General features: G+C 36.9%; 1 protein-coding gene across 1 annotated transcript in view; it reads left to right on the forward strand.

Moving 5' to 3' along the window:
- The window catches only part of LOC107686585 (SH3 and multiple ankyrin repeat domains protein 3-like), a 285,917-nt gene that overhangs the window by 76,279 nt on the left and 187,463 nt on the right, over positions 1 to 22,175 (forward strand). The window contains exon 2 of the mRNA XM_016483652.1: positions 5,785 to 6,169. Within this exon, the coding sequence (XP_016339138.1) occupies positions 5,852 to 6,169 (318 nt within the window). The 5' untranslated portion in view covers positions 5,785 to 5,851. The remainder of the gene's footprint in view (positions 1 to 5,784; positions 6,170 to 22,175) is intronic.

The raw sequence follows: 22,175 nt of genomic DNA on the forward strand, positions 1-22,175 counted from the left end.
AATACATCAACTTCGCGCTGTGGATCGCCGGATCGGGTCCAGCCCGGGGTCGTCACATGTGGTTGCCGCAAGCCTGTCGGCCTCGCCGTTCTCAAGCCCGCCGGCCGCTGCTTACTCTAGCCCGCCGTGTGTGACGCTGTGTGTTTCGTTGTGAAAGCGAAACTTGTTGTTTGTCATTTCTCCGATCACAAATGCACACAAATGCAGACATGGTTTTATGTTTACGCGGCATGATGCAACGTGTAAAAAGACAGTATTTGTCATTATAATCCGTAATTATGTCCCCACTGGATACAACAAATGCCTCGTTTATAATGGGTTTTAATGTTTTTGTCTCTTCGCTCCGGCCGGGACACGGCATCATAGTATGGTAAGGGGCGTAACATTTCCGTCACATGCTTGAGGTATTCGGCCAATCACAACGCACTGGATAGCTGGCCAATCAGAGCACACCTCGCTTTTCAGACCGATGAGCTTTGTAAAAATCGCCGCGTTTCAGAAAGGCGGGGCATAGAGGAGAAACAATAATGTACAGTATGTGGAAAATAAAGTGTTTTTTTAACCTTAAACCGCATAAACACATTTCATTACACCAAATACACAAAATAATGTTCTTTTTAGCAACATCATATGACCCCTTTAACAGATCATTAGTTCACATAAATTAAAATGCAAATATTTTTAAACCTTAAATTCATATACTGTATGATCATGTGCTTTAAAAGAATGTACAAATGATTTTAACAGATATTATATATTAATGGTCTCTTAAGCATTATATAATTTTTAAGATGTTTTAATTACGTTTTAAGAATTTTTTTTTATTTAATATTATTGAAGATAATAAAATATGTAATAGTCAGTCGAAATTGTAATTATGCATGATATAAATTTAATTATCCATGCTCATTTTTATATTTTGATCACCTTTGCTATCAATTAACGTTCAGTTAAAGTTAATCTTTAAATTTAAAAAGATTGACTGGTTTTTATTTTTATTATTTTTGTGTATATATATATATATATATGTGTGTGTGTGTGTGTGTGTGTGTGATATATATAAATATATACCTGTATATATTAAAATATATATGTAAATATACACATGAAACCAATAAGAACACAAATACTACATTTCTGTGTTTTAAACTAGATTTAAAAAAAATATGTCTTTATTGTAGGCACTGTTATATTGACAGGACAAACTATTGTGATATTTTTTATTTTTTTTTGCAGTCGCCACTAAGAAAAGTCAGAATTCATGTATGGCCATATAGTACTAGGTGTGATTCGTAACAACAAATAAAGTATAAATATATGGTAACACTTTAGTATAGGGACTAATTCTCATTATTAGCATGCCTATTATTAATATATTGGCTATTTATTAGTACTTGTTTATTTATTTATTAGTACTATTAATTAGTATTTATTTATTTATTTAAAGCCACTAAAAATGTCAGATTTCATGTATGGCCATATAGTACTAGGTGTGATTTGTAACTACAAATATAGTATAAATATATGGTAACGCTTTAGTATAGGGACCAATTCTCATTAGCATGCCTATTATTAACATATTTGCTATTTATTAGTACTTATAAAGCACAAATTGTGCATGATCATTTTCTACATCCCTAATCCTACCCAATACCTAAACTTAACAATAGCTTACTAACTCTTAATAAGCAGCAAATTAGGAGTTTATTGAGGCAAAAGTCATGGTTTGTTAATAGCGAGAATCGAACCTTAAAATAAAGTGTGACCAAATGTACAATAAATAATAGTAGCCTAACATTTATGTATTGTTAATCATATGCTCAGTTGAGAGTGTTATGTGGGTTGTGGGCAGCTGGCAGTCGTGTGATGTGAACATCCGCTGTGGTGACTGAGGTTCACCGCCGATGTTTCTCATTCTCCTCGCACAAGCCCGGCTCATCACAGGCGGATTTGCCTCAACTTCCTCAAATTTTGAGTCTCTCATGATATCAGTGGGGGCTTTTTGGTTTTGTTGCTGTTTTCTCAGAAAGTTGTTCCTTTTGAGTTGTCTTTTATAGAGAAAAAAGCCTGTTTATTTGAAATACTGAAGTGTTCTGCCAGGCTTGTCTTACTGTATGTGTGCAGGCCTGTTGTCCTGTTAAATCTGTCTTTGAGCTGTTGCCAGTTGCTGAGAAATGTCTACTCAAAATCATATAGCAGATGTTATTTTTAGTCATTATTGATGAAGACTTTCTGTAATGAGATGGGCTGGGAAAAACAGGGAATGACATTGGGAAATGGCCTGAAACAGAATCAAACTTAGCCTGCACGTAGGACGCTACTAGGCTTTCATAACATATATATGACTATATACGTTTTTAAATGTGATATTCTAAGTGCCATCATACAAGCAGTGAAAGCTACATTATGCATGTTGCCGTTGGTTGGTTCATGTTAGCAGAAGCTCAAGACACTGTACCGCATGTTAAATCATCTTGACTGCTCTCTCGTTGCAGATTAAAGCTGATTCCAGCAGTGATATAAGCAGCTACTACTTACTGCCTTGAGCTTTCAATGGACATAAGAGCTTTTCGGGGCTTTTTTTAACCGCTTGAAATGACTTGATATGTATAGTTGTCAGTGTAAATCCTTTATCACTTAATAGTGCTTAATAGTGTGTATGTGTTTGTGTATTTATTTATTTATTTATTTATTCATTCAGTCATTCATGAATGTATGCATGCATGTTTTTTCTTTTTGTTTGCTCCTTGCAGCATGCATAAGCTCATTAATAAAAGTTTGTCTTGGTTTTTTATGTTTAGTTTAGTTTAGTTTTGATCCTTGCAGCATGCATAAACTTATTAATCAGTCTGTTTTGGTTTTTATTGTTTTGATTAGTTTAGTTTAGTTCCTTGCTGATAGGTTCATTAATGAGTTTGTGTTTTTTTTGTTTAGTTTTGTAAGGATGTTTTCCTTGCCTCTGTCACCTTTAGCTTGCTCACAATAACACTATATTCTGTGCAAGTAGAATAATATTTAGGCTATTATAAAATATACTATCCAAAAATATTGAAATATTTTCCTGGTAATAATAATAAAAGATGCTTGAATACAGTGACCAAAATAAATCTTTTAATTTTGCAAATTGGGTATTGCCTTTATAATATTATATTTACTGTTTGTCTCAAGTAGTATACAACATAAAAATACATAGCTGCCTTTTTTTTTTTTTTTTAAATTGCACTAGCATATTGAGAACCCAGAAGGTCTTTAAAGTTGACTAGTGGTTCAAGCAGAAGTGATTTTAAGCATTAGCGGCACACTATAAAACTTTCATCTGTTTTTACATCTACTGCCTGTCTGTCTGCTAATTTAACCTCCCACAGAGGCGGCACGGCATACAGCCCAGCTCTGTGTGTGTTCACACTGGAAAATGACAGTTTAGAAAACAATATGCCCATGAGTGTTAATGCAAGAAAGACTTTGACACGCAATTATGCTGCTGAACAAGACAAATTGAAGGAAATAGTCAGTTAATACTGTACAGGGAGAGAGAGAGAGTGAATGAGAAACAGGATAACAAAGGAATGAGAAAGAGACTGAGGGAAAATGTGTCATGCGAGCGAATGAGTTTGAGATGGACGGCATAATAAAGTGGAACAATGGCATGGGGTCAATCAGATTTTGGCCCACAGAGATAAATACGAGGGCATGTGAGCAAATGAGAGCAGGAGTCAGTGACGTTGATCCAGCCAATCGCTGTGCTCTAGCGCGATTACATCACAATGATAGGCGGTAGCGGGAGGGAGTGGATCCCTGTGGTGAATCCATAACTGTTTTACTCTGTGCTGATTACATGTCAGGCTTTCTTGCTTTCTTTATTTGTTTGTTTTTTGTTTGCCTGCATTTGGTTGCATGCTGAGGGGGGAATTCACTAAGAATGCATGACGCCAGCTGATAGTGACATGTATTTGCATGTATTAACTTGCATTTGCATTCAGTATATCTGCAGTTATAGTATTCTTTCAGTGCTTTTAGCACTGGATTGCATGGATTCATCAAACACATCAAACTTTGTCAGATAGTGTTGGTATATGATGGTTTGCTGTGGACTGTGAAGGCAATATTTGCTTGAAATCAATATAGCAGTTCAACAGCCTCTCTCTGTCTCTCACTCATCCGCTTATGTTTTTAAACCGAAACTCTGCCAATTGTCATGTATCTGATTTATTAGATCATTTGAATTCTTGGTGTATCTGATATCATTGTTTAAATGTATTCTGTCTGATTGTGAATTATAGCCCACAGGACAGGTTTGCCTTTCCCGCTCAAAATCTCCCTCTTGTCGTTTTACACTATAATTCTGGCAATTATGAAAAATGTAAACCCAAATGGGTTTATTTTGTGATAATGATTGGCTGAAAGTGAATTATCCTCTTATCCAAATTACATGGTTGTTTACTGAATAAAAGGTGAATGGACATTAAATATTGATTGGAGCTTATTTTATATGAGAAGAAATATAGTTTGGAGCGATACAGGCAATATGAAACTAGCACAGCTATGTACGAAATCAGTTGCCTGGGTCAGTGTTCAATTAGTGTCATCAAGCATTGCACAGAGCCCTGCAGTAAGAGATCATTAGAGTTCTTTTGTATATCTGATGTGATTTTTTTTTTGCATTATTTAATGATAATGTTGAAATTCAATTTATTGTTCATTCAGAAATGTATTTAACCAGCATTATAGTCCACAGATTTGAAATTCTTTACCTTCTTTTTGTTTTTTAGATTCTATAATTTCTTTAATAATTTTAAGTCTTTCTAAAATAAAATAAAAAAGCAACATAAATTATTGACCCCAAACATTTATATAGACGTAGAAAAAAGTAATACTTTTAGTTAGCAAGGACACATTGATCAAAAGTGACAGTAAAGACATTTATAATGTTATAAAGGAACGTTATATTTATCAAAGAATACTAAAAACGTATGGTTTGTTACAAAAATATTAAGCAGCACAACTGTTTTCAACATTGATAATGATAATAAGAAATATTTCAAATCCACAAATGATTTCTGAAGGATCATGTGACACTGAAGACTGGAGTAATGATGCTGAAAATTGAGCTTTGCATCACAAGAATAAATTATATTTTAAATTACATTTAAATAGAATATAACAAAATATTAAATTTTTAATTTGTAATAATATTTCGTAATATTACGGTTTGAATCAAATACTGTAAATGCAGGCTTGGTGAACTTCTTGTAGATGTACGGCATTAACATAAGCCATGCAGCAGTATATTTTGCGATAACTTGGCCATTTCTCAATTAAATAAATAAATAAATGGACATAAAATAGTTTTGAATTTGAATTTTATTATTTGTGAAGAGAGTATATAGGGACATGAAGACATGAAACTAGTGCAGCAGTGTAGAATATTGGTTACTTGCACCAGAGGTCTTTTATAGAAACAAAATATTAGTTTAACGGAAACAAGAGAGCTGTTGCAATAATAAATAACCAATATCAGATCATTAGAATTATTTTGTGAATTATTTTGCATCATTTAATGCTGATGTTGTAATCTGTTGTATTGGTCATTGATAAATGTGTTAAAATTGGCATTATAGCCACAGGTTTGATGCTTGAAATGTTTAATCACAGCACACATCTAACCTCTCTCTTTCTCTCTTTCTCTCTCTCTAATCCTCTCTTGCATCCCTCCTCTCTCTCTCTCTCTCTCTCTCTCTCTCTCTCTCTTCCTGCGCTGGTGTGTGTGTGCGCGTGTGCCAACAGCTCCTCGTGTGTGTGTGTGTGTGCGTGAGGGAGGCACTATGCAGTCAGAGCTCCACACACACAGAGCATGCCTGTGAGTGCGGGCTCGGGCAAACATGAACCTTCCCAGCCCAGAGATCGTCCACAGCAGCAGCCTGAACTCCCGTCTGAGCCCCCCTCTGCCCTCCCCCTCTCCTCTCTCCCTCTCTCGCTGCCTCTCTCTCTCCCTCTCCTCATCTACTCTCGCCCTGCGCAGCCTCTTCCCCGCCACCTCTCCAGCACCAGCCGGGGGGACATCTCCCGCTCTCCGCACGCCGACGTTTGCCGAGCGCCGGCCGGCCCCATGGAGGAACCCCAGGGCAACACACTGGTCGTCCGCATAGGCATCCCTGACCTGCAGCAAACGGTGAGTTCTGTCAGCGCTCCAAACTCTCTCTCTCTCTCTCTCTCTGTCTATTGCCTGTCCTGTTCTCGTCTCTTTCAAGCATGCACTTGATTGTTCTCTTTCTTTTTGTGCCTTTTTTATCCTCTTCGCTCTTTTTGCTCTTGAACGCAACCCGTCTTCATTAGTGTGACTGCGGCGGACTTTGAAAACTGGGCACTTGGAGAGAGACGGAAAATCAAAGGTAGATACAGTGACGGGTGGGTTGTGGGAGCTTTACTGTAATTCACAGGGACTTTTTTCCCGCCTGTCGCGAGGCTGTCAGACTTGTCAGTTGGGTTGCAGTGTATTGTACCACGTCCCCAGGGCCCTCTGGAGCGACATATGGTGCTGATGGATATGAGAGCGCCGTGTTGAAGTGCAGTAACTCACCTGTTCCTTTTGGACAGATACAGGTGTTATTACGGTTGCAGGTGGCATATTTAATTTAATCTTTTTTTTTTCAGTATTGCACACACTGAAGCCAGGATTTGGAGGCGTGCTTGAACTTTGATTGCATATGAGCATGGCTTTCATTTCTTTTTTTTTACCTGAGGTTAGTTATGACGTGTTGAGGGTGTTTAAACGTGTGATTTGCAGCATCCGGAAGTCATTCGATTTAGGTGAGAATTGGCGATTTTGATGCATGAATGGACGAGATGAGCGTCTGTTTCCTATTTGTTCTTGTTGTACCCACCGACAGCTAACCATTAGCATTCCCAATACAAATATACTATACTTATGATATATACACTGGCTTTTAAAAGTTTGGTGCCTCAACAAAGTCTCTTATAGTGACCACCAAGGCTGCATTTATTTGATCAAAAATTCAGTAACAACAGTAATATTATGAAAAAATATTTAAATTTAAAATAACAGCTTTCTGTTCCAATATATTTTAAAATGTAATTTATTCCTGTGATGCAAAGCTGAATTTTCAGCGTCATTACTCCAGTCTTCAGTGTCACATGATCCTTCAGAAATCATTCTAATATGATGATTCACTCTTATTATTAATGTTGAAAACAGCAGTCCTGCTTAATATTTTTGTGGAAATCATGTTTTTTTAAATAGAAAAGAACCACATTTATTTAGAAGTATTTTTAATGGTGTAAATGTCTTTACTGTCACTTTTGATTTAATTTATTGCATCCTTGCTAAAAATCTTACTGACTCTAAGCCTTTGAATTGTAGTAAATGTTGCTTGCTAAAAAAAAGTATTTAATTGGAATACACAGCTAATTTTGAATGGATGTCAAAGGACAGGTGCTAACAGAGCCATGCTAACTATCCAAACCTTGACCCCTTGGAGCTGAGCAGGGATTGTGGGATTGGCAGCAGTGTGGAGTATAATGTGAGAGCCTAAAAAATGCTTTATGCTTTATACCTTTATGCAAATAATAGGCAGCTGCCAGCCAATGGCTGTGAGGATCTCAAAACGTCTCAAAATTTACCAGTAGTGCTGTAGCTTCTGGTTGGTTCTACATTCTAACATATATTTAAGCCCGATTTCAAATGCAATTTCTGCACTTTAATTATAGCTCAAATATGGCTGGGTTAACAAAAGTGTCACTTGTGCACAATTACAGCAATTACAAAAATGTACATATGTCAAAATGCCTAAAGTGTATGTATGATGATTTAATTGACTCTGTTTTGAAAGCAATCATTGACCATGCTGAAGGCAACCAAATGTGGCATATCTGTGGTGTTTTGGCCATTGTTTCCTTATTTAGCCAGTGACCTCCATTGGAAATACGCTGAGCAAATGTGCAAACAATGAAGTTCACGTGATCCTGACACAGATGAATATGACAGTTGAGTAGAAACATCTACTAGTGGCCAACTGGTTAGTCATTAGTAGCTAATTGTGGGTGGGTTTATTTATGTTGGGTTATGGATGGTCCTTGCCCATTTGTTCAGGTTCCAGTCTGAGGTTTAATTGTTTGGATTGAGATGGAGCTAATCTTGTGTTCCAAGAATATAACCAAATATTCTAGAAATTATCTTAAGAAAAACATTTTGATTGATGAATATTGTGTGAATCTATGTGTCTAGCCCTGGTTGAGTTGATTGGTTGGTCATAAGAAGGTTTGTTGCATGTTTCTCAGCCTGTTTAGTTGATTCCTTTGGTGCATTTGATGCCTGTGAAGTGAGTAACTGCAGTAGAATGAGTGAGCATCAGATCAATGGCTCATTCTGCCTGTCAGAAATGTGTTTCTCTCGAATCTTTCATCCTCGCTCTCGGCGCTGTACGAGTGTGCATTGGTGACCATGCATGCATTAGTGTGGACTCCTGGTTGCATGTGATGTGTCAGAGCCTCATTAAAAGCAGAAAGCCATAGTGTTAACGAGCGCTGTCCTTTAGCAGGGCCCAAGTCTCTATGTTAATAACGAGAGGTGAATGAGAGCAGAGAGAATGTGTTAAATGGCAGATTTTCACTGGCGCATCCCACCGCCACACGGCTTTCAAATGCTAACTCGCACCCGCTAAATCCTGATAGTATCTTTGGGAGCATTATAATCCAAATAAACAATATCAGATTGCAATCTCTATTCTCATATGCCCACATTCGCTTCCTGAGAGCATGAGGAACTCTGAGAAATCATGAATGTCTCGCACAAGGTATATATGCATTTTTGAGGGGGAAGGGGTCTTTGGTGTTTTGTTAGATCAGAGGTTTTCAAACTTTTTGATCTGAAGGACAACCAACTATGATGGTCCTCTTATAAGAGACCCCCATCCTAAATTATAATGCATAATTTTTTATATAATAAAGGTTGTGTAATATATAATTACGGTTTTATTCAATATATTTATTGTTATTACTATTAATGATGATGATGATGATTACTATTATTATTATTATTATTATTATTATGCATCCTTTTATTTTATTTACTGCACACTCCTTTGCGGGGTAGTTTGAAAACCTCAATTTTTTTATTGCTCAATTACAATTGTATTGCTCTTTCATAGCTCAGGATATATAGTCTCAGTTGTTTTATTTAAACATATTTCTACTTTGTCACATATGAGAAAATTATTGTCATTATATTCAACATTTAGAGCATATAGCATTTTAAAAATAAATAGTATAATATGATTATAAAGCGCTTTGGGTGTACAGTAGTATTAAAGCACTATATAAATGCCTCATTCATTCAATATTCAAAATAATACTCAGATACTTTGCTCTTGGAAGGATGTTATGAGAATTATTTGAGCTCATATTGAGATGATCTGATGTTTGGTTGTAGACTTTGTATCTTGACAAATTTGGAGACATTTTGAATCAACGTTGAGATCCATAGAAAAGAGACATGAGATTAATGGACACTTTTTCTCGGGAGGAAAACCTAAAGTCTCCATTTGCTCTCCAGTTTATCTCATTGCTATTTGAGAAAACATTAGATATTAGAAAGAGTTGTTATGTGTAAAATATCCATGAAAATAAAAAGTGCACTTTAAAAAAAAAAAATCCTCCTATATTCAGGTTATTTTTTCATGTTTTGCAGAGCTGCCTTTGGCAGTGATTACAGCTGCGAGACTTACTCTAAGTAGGTTGCGCATCTTCTGGATTTGCAGAACTGGATTTGGTCAGTTATTCCTGTGTCCTCCATGCAGATGCTTTGTGGATCATCTGTGAACTGTAATCTTCAGGTCTCTGAACACATTTTCTGTGGGGTTTAAATCTTGGCTTTGACTCATCGTTCATCGTTCTGAAAAGCGAGGTGTACGCTGATTGGCCAGCTATCCAGTGCGTTGTGATTGGCTGAATACCTCAAGCATGTGACGGAAATGTTACGGCCCTTACCATATAGTGATGCCGTGTCCCGGCCGGAGCGACGAGACAAAAACAATAAAACCCATTACAAACGAGGCATTTGTTGCATCCAGTGGGGACATAATTACTGATTATAATGACTTATACTGTCTTTTTACGCGTTGCGTATCGAGCCTCATAAGCATAAAACCATGTCTGCATTTGTGATCGGAGAAACGACAAACAACAAGCGCTACTAATCGCATCATATGACCCCTTTAAAAAAAAAAAAACCTGCGCTGATATCGGATCGGTATCATCCGATATTCAGAATTTTTGGTATCGGGATCGGTTCTGAAAAAATGGTATCGAGCCACTCCTAGATCAGATCTCCCAGTTCTAGCCCATAAAAAGCTTCCTGCTCCATGAACCTACTTGACTTCATGGTTTTAGTGATTTTTGCAAGCCAAAGAGAGAGCTGTTCCTCTCATCAGATCTAGGAATCTTTTTCTATAGTCTTCTCAAAGTCCTGGAAGTGCCAGTTGGCTAAGACTAGGTTCTGGCACAGGTTTAGTAAACAGAAGTGGCCAGGGTCCTCATTACTCTTTTTGGATGGATAACCAGTCTTTGGGGTTTTAAACGTCTTTCATTTTTTTCAGTGATGGTCTCCACACTGCTTTTAGAAACCTTCAACATTTTGACATTGTATACTGTATGACCTCATGTGGATCAGTGTTAATTTTGACCGCAAATTTTGATTTAGTTTTAGTCATATTCTTTTGACTAAAATGCCATTTAGTTTTAGTCATATTTTAGTCATCTGAATTGTTTTTAGTTTTAGTCTAGTTTTAGTCGACTAAATATCATAAGATTTTAGATGGTTATATAGGCTAATTATGCATTCTTTATAGCAACTTTACCATATTCCTCATTCTTTCAAGCAGACATATTTATTTCTATTAATAAATTTAGATGAATCTTTAGGGCTACTAAAGTGATTCAGTCAAGAGCAGTGAGTGATTTTCTGTCTTTCTGTTGTTGCTTGATTAACATCAATGACTCGGACAATAGCAACTAAATTAGGCTGCTGTCCCTTTAAAACTGAATGCACAGATGCAATGGGTGCAATGTACTGATACATGTTCTCCCTACTGTTTACGTTCACATAAGACATAATCAACTGTGTTTACATGAATACTCGTCAAAACGGACAATTCGACATCATTTTGTGTGTAATTCTCTGTTCATGCGGCGCGAGTACATGCGCGATGTGAGATGCGCTTTGTGTGTATGCTTCAGTGTCTGCGCTCAGAAAACCGGACCAAATTGAGTTCTCTCTTGCATCGTCAGATTTACATAGTGACTCCCACATAGTGACATTTTTTAACGTTTTATGAGACGTGCAACAAGTGTATTTTAGCTTATGTCCTGCCGGTTCATATGTACGCATCTAACCTCCTAACTATGCAGCAGATTCGTTCTGAATGAATCTCTTCCCAAATCGTCCCTCCCTAACATTTTCGTCTCGTTTTTATTCGTTGACGAAAATGTCAATACATTTTCGTCATTGTTTTTGTCATTCAAAAGAGTTTTAGTTCGTTATCGTCTCGTTGTCGTCGGTGAAAAAAATGTCTTTGACGAAAATTCTGATGAAAATTATTCGTCAACAAAATGAACACTGATGTGGATGAGTGTATGATTATGCATGGCCAACCAAGTGAGCTATGGATGTCTTGTGCGCTTTATTTGTATACTTTCTAAAAGCTAGTTATCACAAGCATTCATTTTATAGCTAGAAAACTAATTATAGTTAATAATAAAAGTGTCCCTTCTAAAATGAAAGTCAAGATAAAAAGTGCAAGTTAAAAAGGTTTGAATCATTTCTGAAAGGTTTATACCTGAAGAGTTGTGAAGGTTTGGTTGCACTCGTTTTGCAAATCCCTCACCTTGCATTAATGTCGCATCTGCTTACAGTTTGTCTTGCGAGCGTTGTTGGCTGTGTTCACTGCAGGGTGACTTCCAAATGACTGTGTATATTAATAAAAAGAGAGGAAATACAAAGCAGGAAAGGAAAAGGTGGAGAAAAAATGATATGTAGAGAAGAGCACATGTCTCTGGAGGGTTTCGGTTAAGGATTTCAAAGTGTGACAAAAGTCCTATTCCCTGACGTTAATCGCAGAGGGACACCTGTAATGTACTTACACATGGCACAGCCTACAGGGACCTCACTGCTGGGAGAGAAATGTTACGCTTTACTGTAGATAACAGGCGAAAGTTTGACTGTACGTGTGTGGGTGTGTGCACTCTTCATCTCATGTAAAAGGATGACTAAGGAAACTAACCTGCTCGTATCTCTTGTGTGAAATTCCAATAATTTCCCAAAGAGAAATTATGTTCATGTCTTCAGCTTTTCCTTTTTCACATATTGGTTTTGCTTAAAGAAAGAGCTCCCTCAAAAATGAAAATTCTGTTATCATTTTCTCACCCTCTTGTCGTTCCGAACCCTTATGACTTTCTTTCTTCTGGGGAACACAAAAGAAAACATATTGCGTAATATCTAGACTATTCTTTATAATGGGGACTGGGACTGTTTAGCTCCACCAAACGATAAAAAAGCCACACAAAAGAAGTCCATATGACTCATGTGTCTTTGTGTGAAATTTAAGTCATTACTTGGTAGCTTTAAGTAGTTCTCAAATCTCATGCGTCAAGATTCGTTGTGCTAGATTTGACATTAATATCGCCTGACATTAGTGACGTCAAACTTCTTCACATGCCGTATTTGGATTGAATGTAATTTGAGGGCTACACTGAGGGGATTTCCAGGAAATAATTACTTATATTTTGGTCTGTTCCTCAAACAGAGATGGCTTCTGAAGATTTGGAATATATTGCAGTCCTTTTATGATGATTTTTCATCATTTTTCTAGCTTTTACAATCCACATTGTGAAAAAGAACACTCTTGACATTCTGCAATATTTATCCTATTGTGTTCCACAGAAGAAATAAAATCATACAGGTTTGGAACGACATGAGGGTGAGTAAATGATGACAGAATTTTCATTTCGGGTGAACTATCCCTTTATTGGTTTCATATTGACTGCCAATCCCACAGAGATGTCTGGCATGAGGTAGCTAGTTCATTCAGATTACCCAGCTGAGCTGTGCTGCTCAAATACATGCAATTTGCCATTAAAGCAAAACTTGATCTTGTGTCTCTGCTTCAACAGCAGCTCCCAAAAGCTGGCTGAGAAAGGAGCCAATCACCGATGTCAGTTTTGGAGATCTGTAGAATGTATTCAGGAACATCTGCATGTATTTTTCCATGTATTGAAAGACGTTTGGTGGCTTCATCGCCTGAGTAGTTAATGTAACTTGTGCACTATATAATCTTTTGGAGCCTTATAGAAGCTTTGTATGAAGAGTTGTTGTTGTTTGGCAAGCATGAGTAATATTAGAGCAATTTTCAGCAAATATCATCTTATATTTTGGTATTTTTTCTCACATAAAGCTATTATCTTTAGAGTACTTGGAATAAAGTGCACAAGTCATATGGACCATGTCAGAAGAGTGACAGCTCATAGCTTATTCCTTTCAAGGGCTCAAACTTAAGCTTTAACCACTACGCCACATTATTTCTATGTACAGAAATTAGTAGTTTGTGGAATTTAAATATGTTTTCTAGAGTTTTAGGCATTGTAATCCATGCCATCTTTATCTTTTTGTATTTTGGTGGGTGTCTTGGATGCCTAACATCAAACGCTACACAAAATACTCATTCCCATGACTTGTTCATTTGTGGCCATGATTTACTGATTCGTTCCCTCTATTTAGTAAATTATGGCCATGTTGTACTGATTCATTCCTTAGATTTAGTAAATCATTGCCACATTGTACTAATTCGTTCCCTAGTTTTAATTGAACAAAAATTAGGAAATGAATTAGTAAACTGTGGCCACAAGTGTACATCTAGTGGGAACAAATTCTTGATTCGAGGTCTAGATCTATAAATATAGGTATAATTGTTTTTTTTTCTGCACGTCATTTGTGGGGCACTGTAGTTTTTGTGATATATATATCTATATATATCTCTCTCTATATATATATATACTGTATGTGTATGTGTATATATATATATATAGACTGTTTAATGAAAGCTGCTCATATTGGATTTTAAACCAATTAAGTGTCAATTTTAGCAGTGTCCCATGTGATTTGGTGATTGTATTTGTTCGTGATGCTCTAGTAATCAGGCTCTTGGTCCCAGATCTCCTGTTGACAGATGGCATGCGTGGCTCAGTATGGACGCAGAGCACAGTGACAGCTGTAATACACACCTTACAGTCCACCTGGCCTTCCTCTGCGGATGTCTAATGAGTGTTTAAAACATGGAGTAGCATTCTCAGCACATTTAACTTCCATGATGTGATTTTTGAGTTTTCAGTGGGAAATAATGTAGGGAGGTACATGATTAATTGCAATAAAACCGAAATCACTTTATGGCTTTGTAACGATCAGCCTAACAGAATCAGAATCAGAATCAGAATCAGAAAGAGCTTTATTGCCAAGTATGTTTGCACATACAAGGAATTTGTTATAGTGTCACAAGCTTCCAGTACACGGAGACAACAACAACACACAGATAATAAAAATGAGATGTGAATAAAATACACATGCATAAATATAAACCACAAAAAAAGAATAAATTGTATGTACAAGTGTGCTATAGATGGAATAGGAATAGAATAATATAAAATAAGTTGTAGGGATGTACTAGGGTTTAGGGTGATAAATAAGTATAAGGTTATTGCACATACTGTACTTTAATTGCACAATGGGAGAACATTAACTGTTCATGAGGTAGATTGCCTGGGGAAAGAAACTGTTCTTGTGCCTGGCTGTCCTGGTATTCGGTGCTCTGTAACGCCGACCAGATGGCAAAAGTTCAAAAAGGAGATGGCTTGGATGTGATGGATCCAGAGTGATTTTCTGAGCCCTTTTCCTCACTCTGGATGTATACAGTTCTTGGAGGGTAGGCAGGGGGGCACCAATAATCCTTTCAGCAGTCCGAACCGTTCTCTGTAGTCTTCTGATGTCTGATTTTGTAGCTGAACCAAACCAGACAGTTATTGAAGTGTACAGAACAGACTCGATGACGGCTGAGTAGAACTGTTTCAGAAACACTGGAGAGCCAAACACTGAGGCGGCCGTCTGCGGCGCCATCGCATGTATATCCATCAGGGTTACAGCTTAGTGCGAATCTCAAATCAGAAAGACTGTGATTTAATTAAATAAATATATGCGCTGTGTTTGAGAGCGAAGTGCAGCGCGAAGTTCTATTACATGTGAGCAATTTATGATCCAGCGTTTTCAGTGTCTCAGTTTGTGGTAAATTCTGCTCCACACAAACTCATGCCTGCATCTGCTCTGAGTTTGGGTTTGGGTCACTTATTATGTGCATTTAGGAACATGCGCCAAACACCTTCCCAGAAGAAGTGCTTATAACTTTAACAACTTCCTGCGGTTTTCTGCCAAAATAAAAGCTCAATGGTGTAATGTTTCAAAATGAAAAAAAAAAAAATGAAGACATAAATATTACATATATAAATAAATATTAGTATTGTCATTGCCATTTATGGTTGTATTGTGAAATTAAATTATTAATATTATTTTATTATTTTTGTTAAATACTCTTTTTGTTATTTTACCATAAAATGTTACAATAGTAATATTTCTTATTTTGTTAATATTTTTATTTAGTAACAGTAATAATTTATTATTATTATTATATAATCTAATATATAATCATATTAATATATAATTCCACAATTTTTGGCCAAAGTATGCATCTCTACAAAGAAGCATAGCAAATCTGGAGCTTTTTATTTGTTTATTTTTTAATTGCATTTTAAATCGCAATCACAATTTTTAATCAGAAAATTCAAAATGAGATTTTCCCCGAAATCTTGCAGGCATTGGCCTGTGATTGATTTTTATCCTACAGGTTTTAATTAGGTGCTGAATTTTCAGCTATGACATTATTGCATTCATTTCATTCCCCCCTCCCACTCAACCTTGATTACATTAGCAGAAAAGAAAAATGGGAAATAAATTTCGATCAAACACTGATTAAACATTTCTTTTCTTTCTCTTTCTCTTCTGGACATTTATTAAGAAAGCAAGTACAGTATGATTAATTTAGTTTCATTTGGCTTTACTGTCATACAGTGAATAGCAGCATAGTTTAAGCAAAACCTCCTGGTGCCAGGTATTTGGAGTCAGTCTTGATGTTGTGTTCCAGAATGATATGTGATGTTATTGAGGCGAGACGGCATCATCCGAGCTTGAGACAGAATTATGGGTCTGAGACAGCAGAATCCCTGGAAGACTGGTGGCTGACTACAGCTGTCCGATCTAATGCTCGTCTTGGACTCGCCGCTCGGGATCTGATTATTTTTGGGTTAGCATTATTAACATTGAGTTGTGAGCATATTAGCCCCATGTCGGCTGTCCTGCTGCTTAATAAAGGCCATTAATTGAGAGCAGTTTTTGTTTGGACCTCAGCAGGAGAGATTAATCGTTCACCTCAGCCACAACAGGCTGTCTAAATGACATAAAGAGCCTGCTTTCCATCCATCGCTGTCTCCGTCTCATTCTCTTTCTTTCTTTTTCTGTCACTCTATACTTAAATAGAGGTGATGGGTGCATTTTTAACACCACAGCGGGCTTGCCTCAGTAATGCATGGTCATAAATATGCTTTTAACTCACAGCGTTCGATGGTGTCACTTCACGAGGATCGTCTTTTTTTTTTATCATTTAGCTTCCCTTTCTTACGCTGTCAACGCTACATCGAGACATCCTAGTCTCCTGCGTTCTCTCTGTCTGCATTTCAGAAGGCATCTTGCCCCCTCTTCTGGCACACACGTCCATCCATCACGGTGGAGATGGAGATGGGGGGCTTCGTTTGCGGAGGCGTCTCACGTTCTTCCGATGCTATTTTTAGCTCATTCAAACCCAACCTGCACTAGCATGTCTGCCGCGGACTCTCCCAGCCCATCTGGACACGGTGCACACTCACATTCACACAAATGAGAGCTGGGTTTTAGGACTGAACGTCTGGAGCTTGTTATTCAGGTGTGTCCTGCATTGATCTGAGCAGGTGAAGGGAGCCGTTCCCGGTGGACTCTGGGATTGATGTGCATATGGCACTGAGAACAGACCTCGACTGAGATCTACGCTGCTCTGGGCATTTGCACTTTCTTTTGTTCTTTAAGCGGAGTTAAAGCTTTCTTTTCCCTCTGAAGCTGTGAAAGTAGGAACGATCTGAAAAGGATCGATCTGATATATATACATATGCATACATATACAGTATATGTCATGTATACACACACACACACTACTATTCAAAAGCAAGATATTTTGGAAAAAAAATCTTTTGAAAGATGAATGTTCACAAAGGCTGAAAGTTACAGTTAAAAAAGTAATATTGTGAATTATTATTACAATTTGAAATAACTCTACTTTTATTCAACAGGGCATTTTATTAAACTGTGCAGTAAATACATTTGTCATTTTACAGATTACATTTTTTTTTTAAATACCTTAATACTATTGATCAAAGAATCCTGAAAAAATGTTGCACCATTTCCACAAAATATGAAGCAGCACAACTGTTTCCAACCTTGATAATAATAAGAAATGTTTCTTGAGCAGCAAATCAGCATATTAGAATGATTTCTGAAGGATCATGTGACACTGAAGACTGGAGTAATGATGCTGAAAATTCAGCTTTGCATCACAGGAATAAATATTACCTTAAAATATATTTAAATAGAAAAAAGGTATAATGTTTCACAATATTACTGTTTTTAGCAGCCTTGGTGAGCAAAAAAAAAAAAAGAGAGAATTCTTTCACAAAGATTTTAAAAACCCAACCCGACCCAAACTTTTGAACGGTTTGTCCTCATTTAAGCAAGTAAATGTATGTGTGAGAGAGAGAAAAGAGGATTTCCTCAGCTTTACTACAGCACGGTACAGTCTCTTCCCTGCGGCAGTGCTTCTCCAGACAGTGTCCTCATCCCATTATTAATTATTTTCTTCATTCATTGATTCTTAAACTCCAGCCTGTAGCACAACACACACACCTGTAGTAACCGGTGCAGAGAGGTAATGATTGGATATGACGAGGTCAACACACGAGAAATGACTGTGAATTTAGGATGGCTGTTTGTTTAGGAGCAAACCTGTACGCGTCAGAGACTCCTTACAACTGATGTTAGATCATGACCCTGCTGAAAAAATAAACAAACAAAAAAACACAGAAGTTTTAATGGTTTCCACTACAAATATCATTACAAACATTACAAACCTTTAACTGTTAGAACTACAAACTTGGCAACCCTTCTACTGGAAACCATTAATGCTAATTGTTAGCAGGGTTGCCAAGTTTGCCGTGTTCTCTCAGAATTGGGCTGCTTGTAAACTATTGCCGAAGGGTGATTTTTTTTTTCTTTTTCTTTTTTCTTCCCCAAGGGTTTAAATATTTGACATTTCGCAGAACTTGTAACTGACCGAAATGCGTAAATTTAAATATTTTACATTCTACCAATGACAATGCTGTGGTAGATTATGTGTTTTGTGAGGGAAGGGCCTTTGAGCTCCTTTATGAAGACTGTTTATGATTACTACTAGTGATTTTCAAATTGAAATTGTGTATAATGCATATTCGTGACAGTAAAATATGTAGTTTAGGTATGGGAGTGGCATATGTTGAGTTTTGATATTTAGATATGGTTATTGGGCTTGTCTTGGGTTATTTTTGATTAGGCAGGTTTTGTTGCACAGACCTGGCAACCCTATCCAGTAGTGTTTTTAGGCCGTATTCCATTAGAATTTAGTGGAATTAACATGCCACCAATAGAAGGCAACAATTTATCAGTAGAGACCCACAGGGACCATTACTGTTTCCATTAAAACCAATACAATTCCCATTATAACCTATGAGGGTTTCTATTGTTTTTTTATCCTTCGGCAGGGAGGTTCAGGCAGAAATGATTATCATTATTATTTTTTTTAGAACATTTGAATATTTAACTTATAATGTTTAATATAAATTACAGGGCTGCCTTAGAAATGTACCTCAATTATGGTTATTATACACAGAGCTTCTTGTTTAAACACTGTTTCTGTTTTTATTTGTTTCTTATGGTTTTCTGTTTCTCTCTGCAGTATTCTGCTCTTTTTCTGGCCATATCTCTCGTTTCTCTATTACGGTTTCTATGTTTGTGGATTCTGGGTGTTCTCATTGTTTAAGTGCCAAAGGGAGCTTCAGTGCCCTGGGCAATTTACATCCCAACACAGACTTTTCTTCTGAGTTGATATAAGTGATTGTGAGCGATTGTTCTCTCACATATCTGCAGTATGAGAAAGATCCTGAGGGAATGTGTTAGTCCGGCTTTTGCCCATCTAAAACGGTTAGTGTTTGTTTGTAACACGGCCAGAGTGCTGTATGTATTCATTTCTTGTCTGTGTTTATGTCACTAATGAAAAAAGTTCGGTGGTAATACTGTGCTATTCTTTATTTACGTTTTGGCCTACACTACTGTTCCAAAGTTTGGCATTGGTACATTTTTTTAATGGTTTTAAAAGAATTCTCTCCTGCTCAACAAGGCTGCATTTATTTGATAAAAAAAAAAAAAGGTAAAACAGGAATATTGTGAAATATTATTACAATTTAAAATAATAAAATACAATTCTATTTTCATATATTTTAAAACAGAATTTATTCCTGTGATGCAAAGCAGAATTTTCAGCATCTTTACTCACACGATCCTTCAGAAATCATTCTAATATGCTGATTTGCTGCTCAAGAAAAAGAAAAGTTTCTTATCAATGTTGAAAACAGTTGAACTGCTTGATAGTTGATGTTAGATGGCCACTTGTTAGTTTGCTAAAGATATTTGGGGCAATTTGTGTTCTTTAAGATGAACCTCAAAAGATTGTGCCATGAAAATTGCCAATTAAATTGTGAATGTCTTACATTTCAGCATTTTTCCCCTGTAAGAGCAACATATGTGGATATGTTTTTATATGTGCATGTTTTGTGAGTCTATAGCTACAGTCATCCAGCAGATGAAAGGAGAAGTGCAGCAGTCCTCTCATTTGTACAGCAGATAGAGCTGTAATTTCCTGCTCTCTATATAGTGCCTGTGTGGGGTGAAAACTTAGGCTCTCAACCAAACTGACATGAATGTATATTTGTGCATAGGCTATATCTTGCCACTGTTGTCTCTTATGGAGTAATTGGTGGTCTTTATCAAGACAACTGTACAACTAGCAGGTTTCTGAAAGCCAAAATTCTAAATTTATGAACAGATTTTGAGAAATGTAGCATTACATCACTTGCTCACCATCGGATCCTCTGCAGTGAATGGGTGCCGTCAGAATGAGAGTCCAAACAGCTGATAAAAACATCACAATAATCCACATGCAAGTCAACTATAAGCTGTGTGTTTGTGATAAATCCATCAATAAGAGATTATTTAACTTCAGATTGTTGCTTTTGGCTAAAATACAAGTCCTCTATCTATAATATTGCTTTCTCCAGTGAAAATGTCTTCTCATCTGAATCAGGAGAGAATTATGCTCAGATCAAGCATCATTTACAAACGAAAACAACCCAAAACAGTTCTAAACAAATATGTAGGTGGATTTTGATGTGAGAGGACAACAGGGGATGGACTTTTTCACTGGAGGATGTGTTGTTATGGATTATGGACTGATATTTTGGCAAAAAACAAGGATTTAAAGTTAAAACGTCTTGATGGATTTGTTTCTTACAAACACGTATCTTTTCTCTTCATAAAATGTTAATTGATGGACTGAAGTCATGTGGATTACTTGTGGATTATTGTGATGTTTTTATCAGATGTTTGGACTCTCATTCTGACGGCACCCATTCACCGCAGAGCATCGATTGATGAGCAAGTGACGTTATGCTAAATTTCTCCAAATCTGTTCAGAAACAAGCTCATCTATATCTTGGATGGCCTGAGGGTGAGTATATTTTGGATGAACTATTCCTTTAAAAAAATAGTAATGTGTCCAAAATGCATAGTATCACCATGATACATGTCCAAAAATTGTGGTAATTCCATAGTTTGTTACTTTTTTGGGGGTGGGGGGGTTAGTTCAGTTCTGCTTTACCTCGAATGTAAGGTTCTGTAGTCATCAAAACCTCATGAATCTGCTAATCAAAGACTTTGGGTTCACCTTAACATCTCACTCAACATTCATCTCAAGACTTTTGCCTTCAGCTTAAGTCATTTTCAGTGTTGACTTTGAGTTAAAGATGACAGCCTTCATATAAGATGTTAGCACAGTAATTTACACCCTGACACACATGGCAACAGGTGTGTGTCAGAGAGAAGATCTTGATTGACATTAGTGTTGAAGTTAGCTGATGGATGCTCTTAAGCTTGTCCGTATAGAGTGGAGAGACTTTAATTGCGTCTGAAATGGAGACTGCTCTTTCTTCACATGTCCATCACCTTTCCTTTCCACTTCCCTTCCCCAGCCCCTTTTTACCCACCTCCTCTCTTTCCTTTAGAAATACAGCAACTGGTACAAGACTGGGCTAAATCCAAGACTGGATTAAAAATATATTTGATTCTGTATTATGGATTAATTTACTATTGTGTAAATTTATTAAAATTGAATAAAAAAATTTAATATTTTTATAATAGTCTTAAAGGTCCCCTGAAATGCTTAGAAACACGCAGCGTTACTCTATGTGGTGACGTCATTTTAACTGAAACAGGAAGACAGGGCGGGACATATCAAGCAACCCCGCCCCTTTTTAAAATAGCCAATAGCGTTCGTTTATATCACAGCTTGGGCTAGAGCCGTTCAGAGCCGTTGAGCTCCGTAAAGCCGCATTTGACAGGGTATGCCAGCCACAATCTCATCCATATTGCTATAAAATATAGCATTCTGTGTAGAATTCAAATCACTCCAATACATTTTGTGGTCTGCGTCGACTCGCGCATGTGATCCGCTCCGTGCTATCGTGTCTCTGGACCGGAGCAGAGTGTGTGTGCACTCTATTGGTGGTTAGTGTGACACAGCGTGAAACCAGACTTCTTTTTTTACTCAATGGAAAGCATATTTACACTGTTTGAATCGTTCCCTGTCCCCTATATAGTGCACTACGTGCCATTCACT

Source organism: Sinocyclocheilus anshuiensis, unplaced genomic scaffold (assembly GCF_001515605.1).
Source record: "Sinocyclocheilus anshuiensis isolate Anshui unplaced genomic scaffold, SAMN03320099.WGS_v1.1 scaffold733, whole genome shotgun sequence".
Taxonomy (NCBI): domain Eukaryota; kingdom Metazoa; phylum Chordata; class Actinopteri; order Cypriniformes; family Cyprinidae; genus Sinocyclocheilus; species Sinocyclocheilus anshuiensis.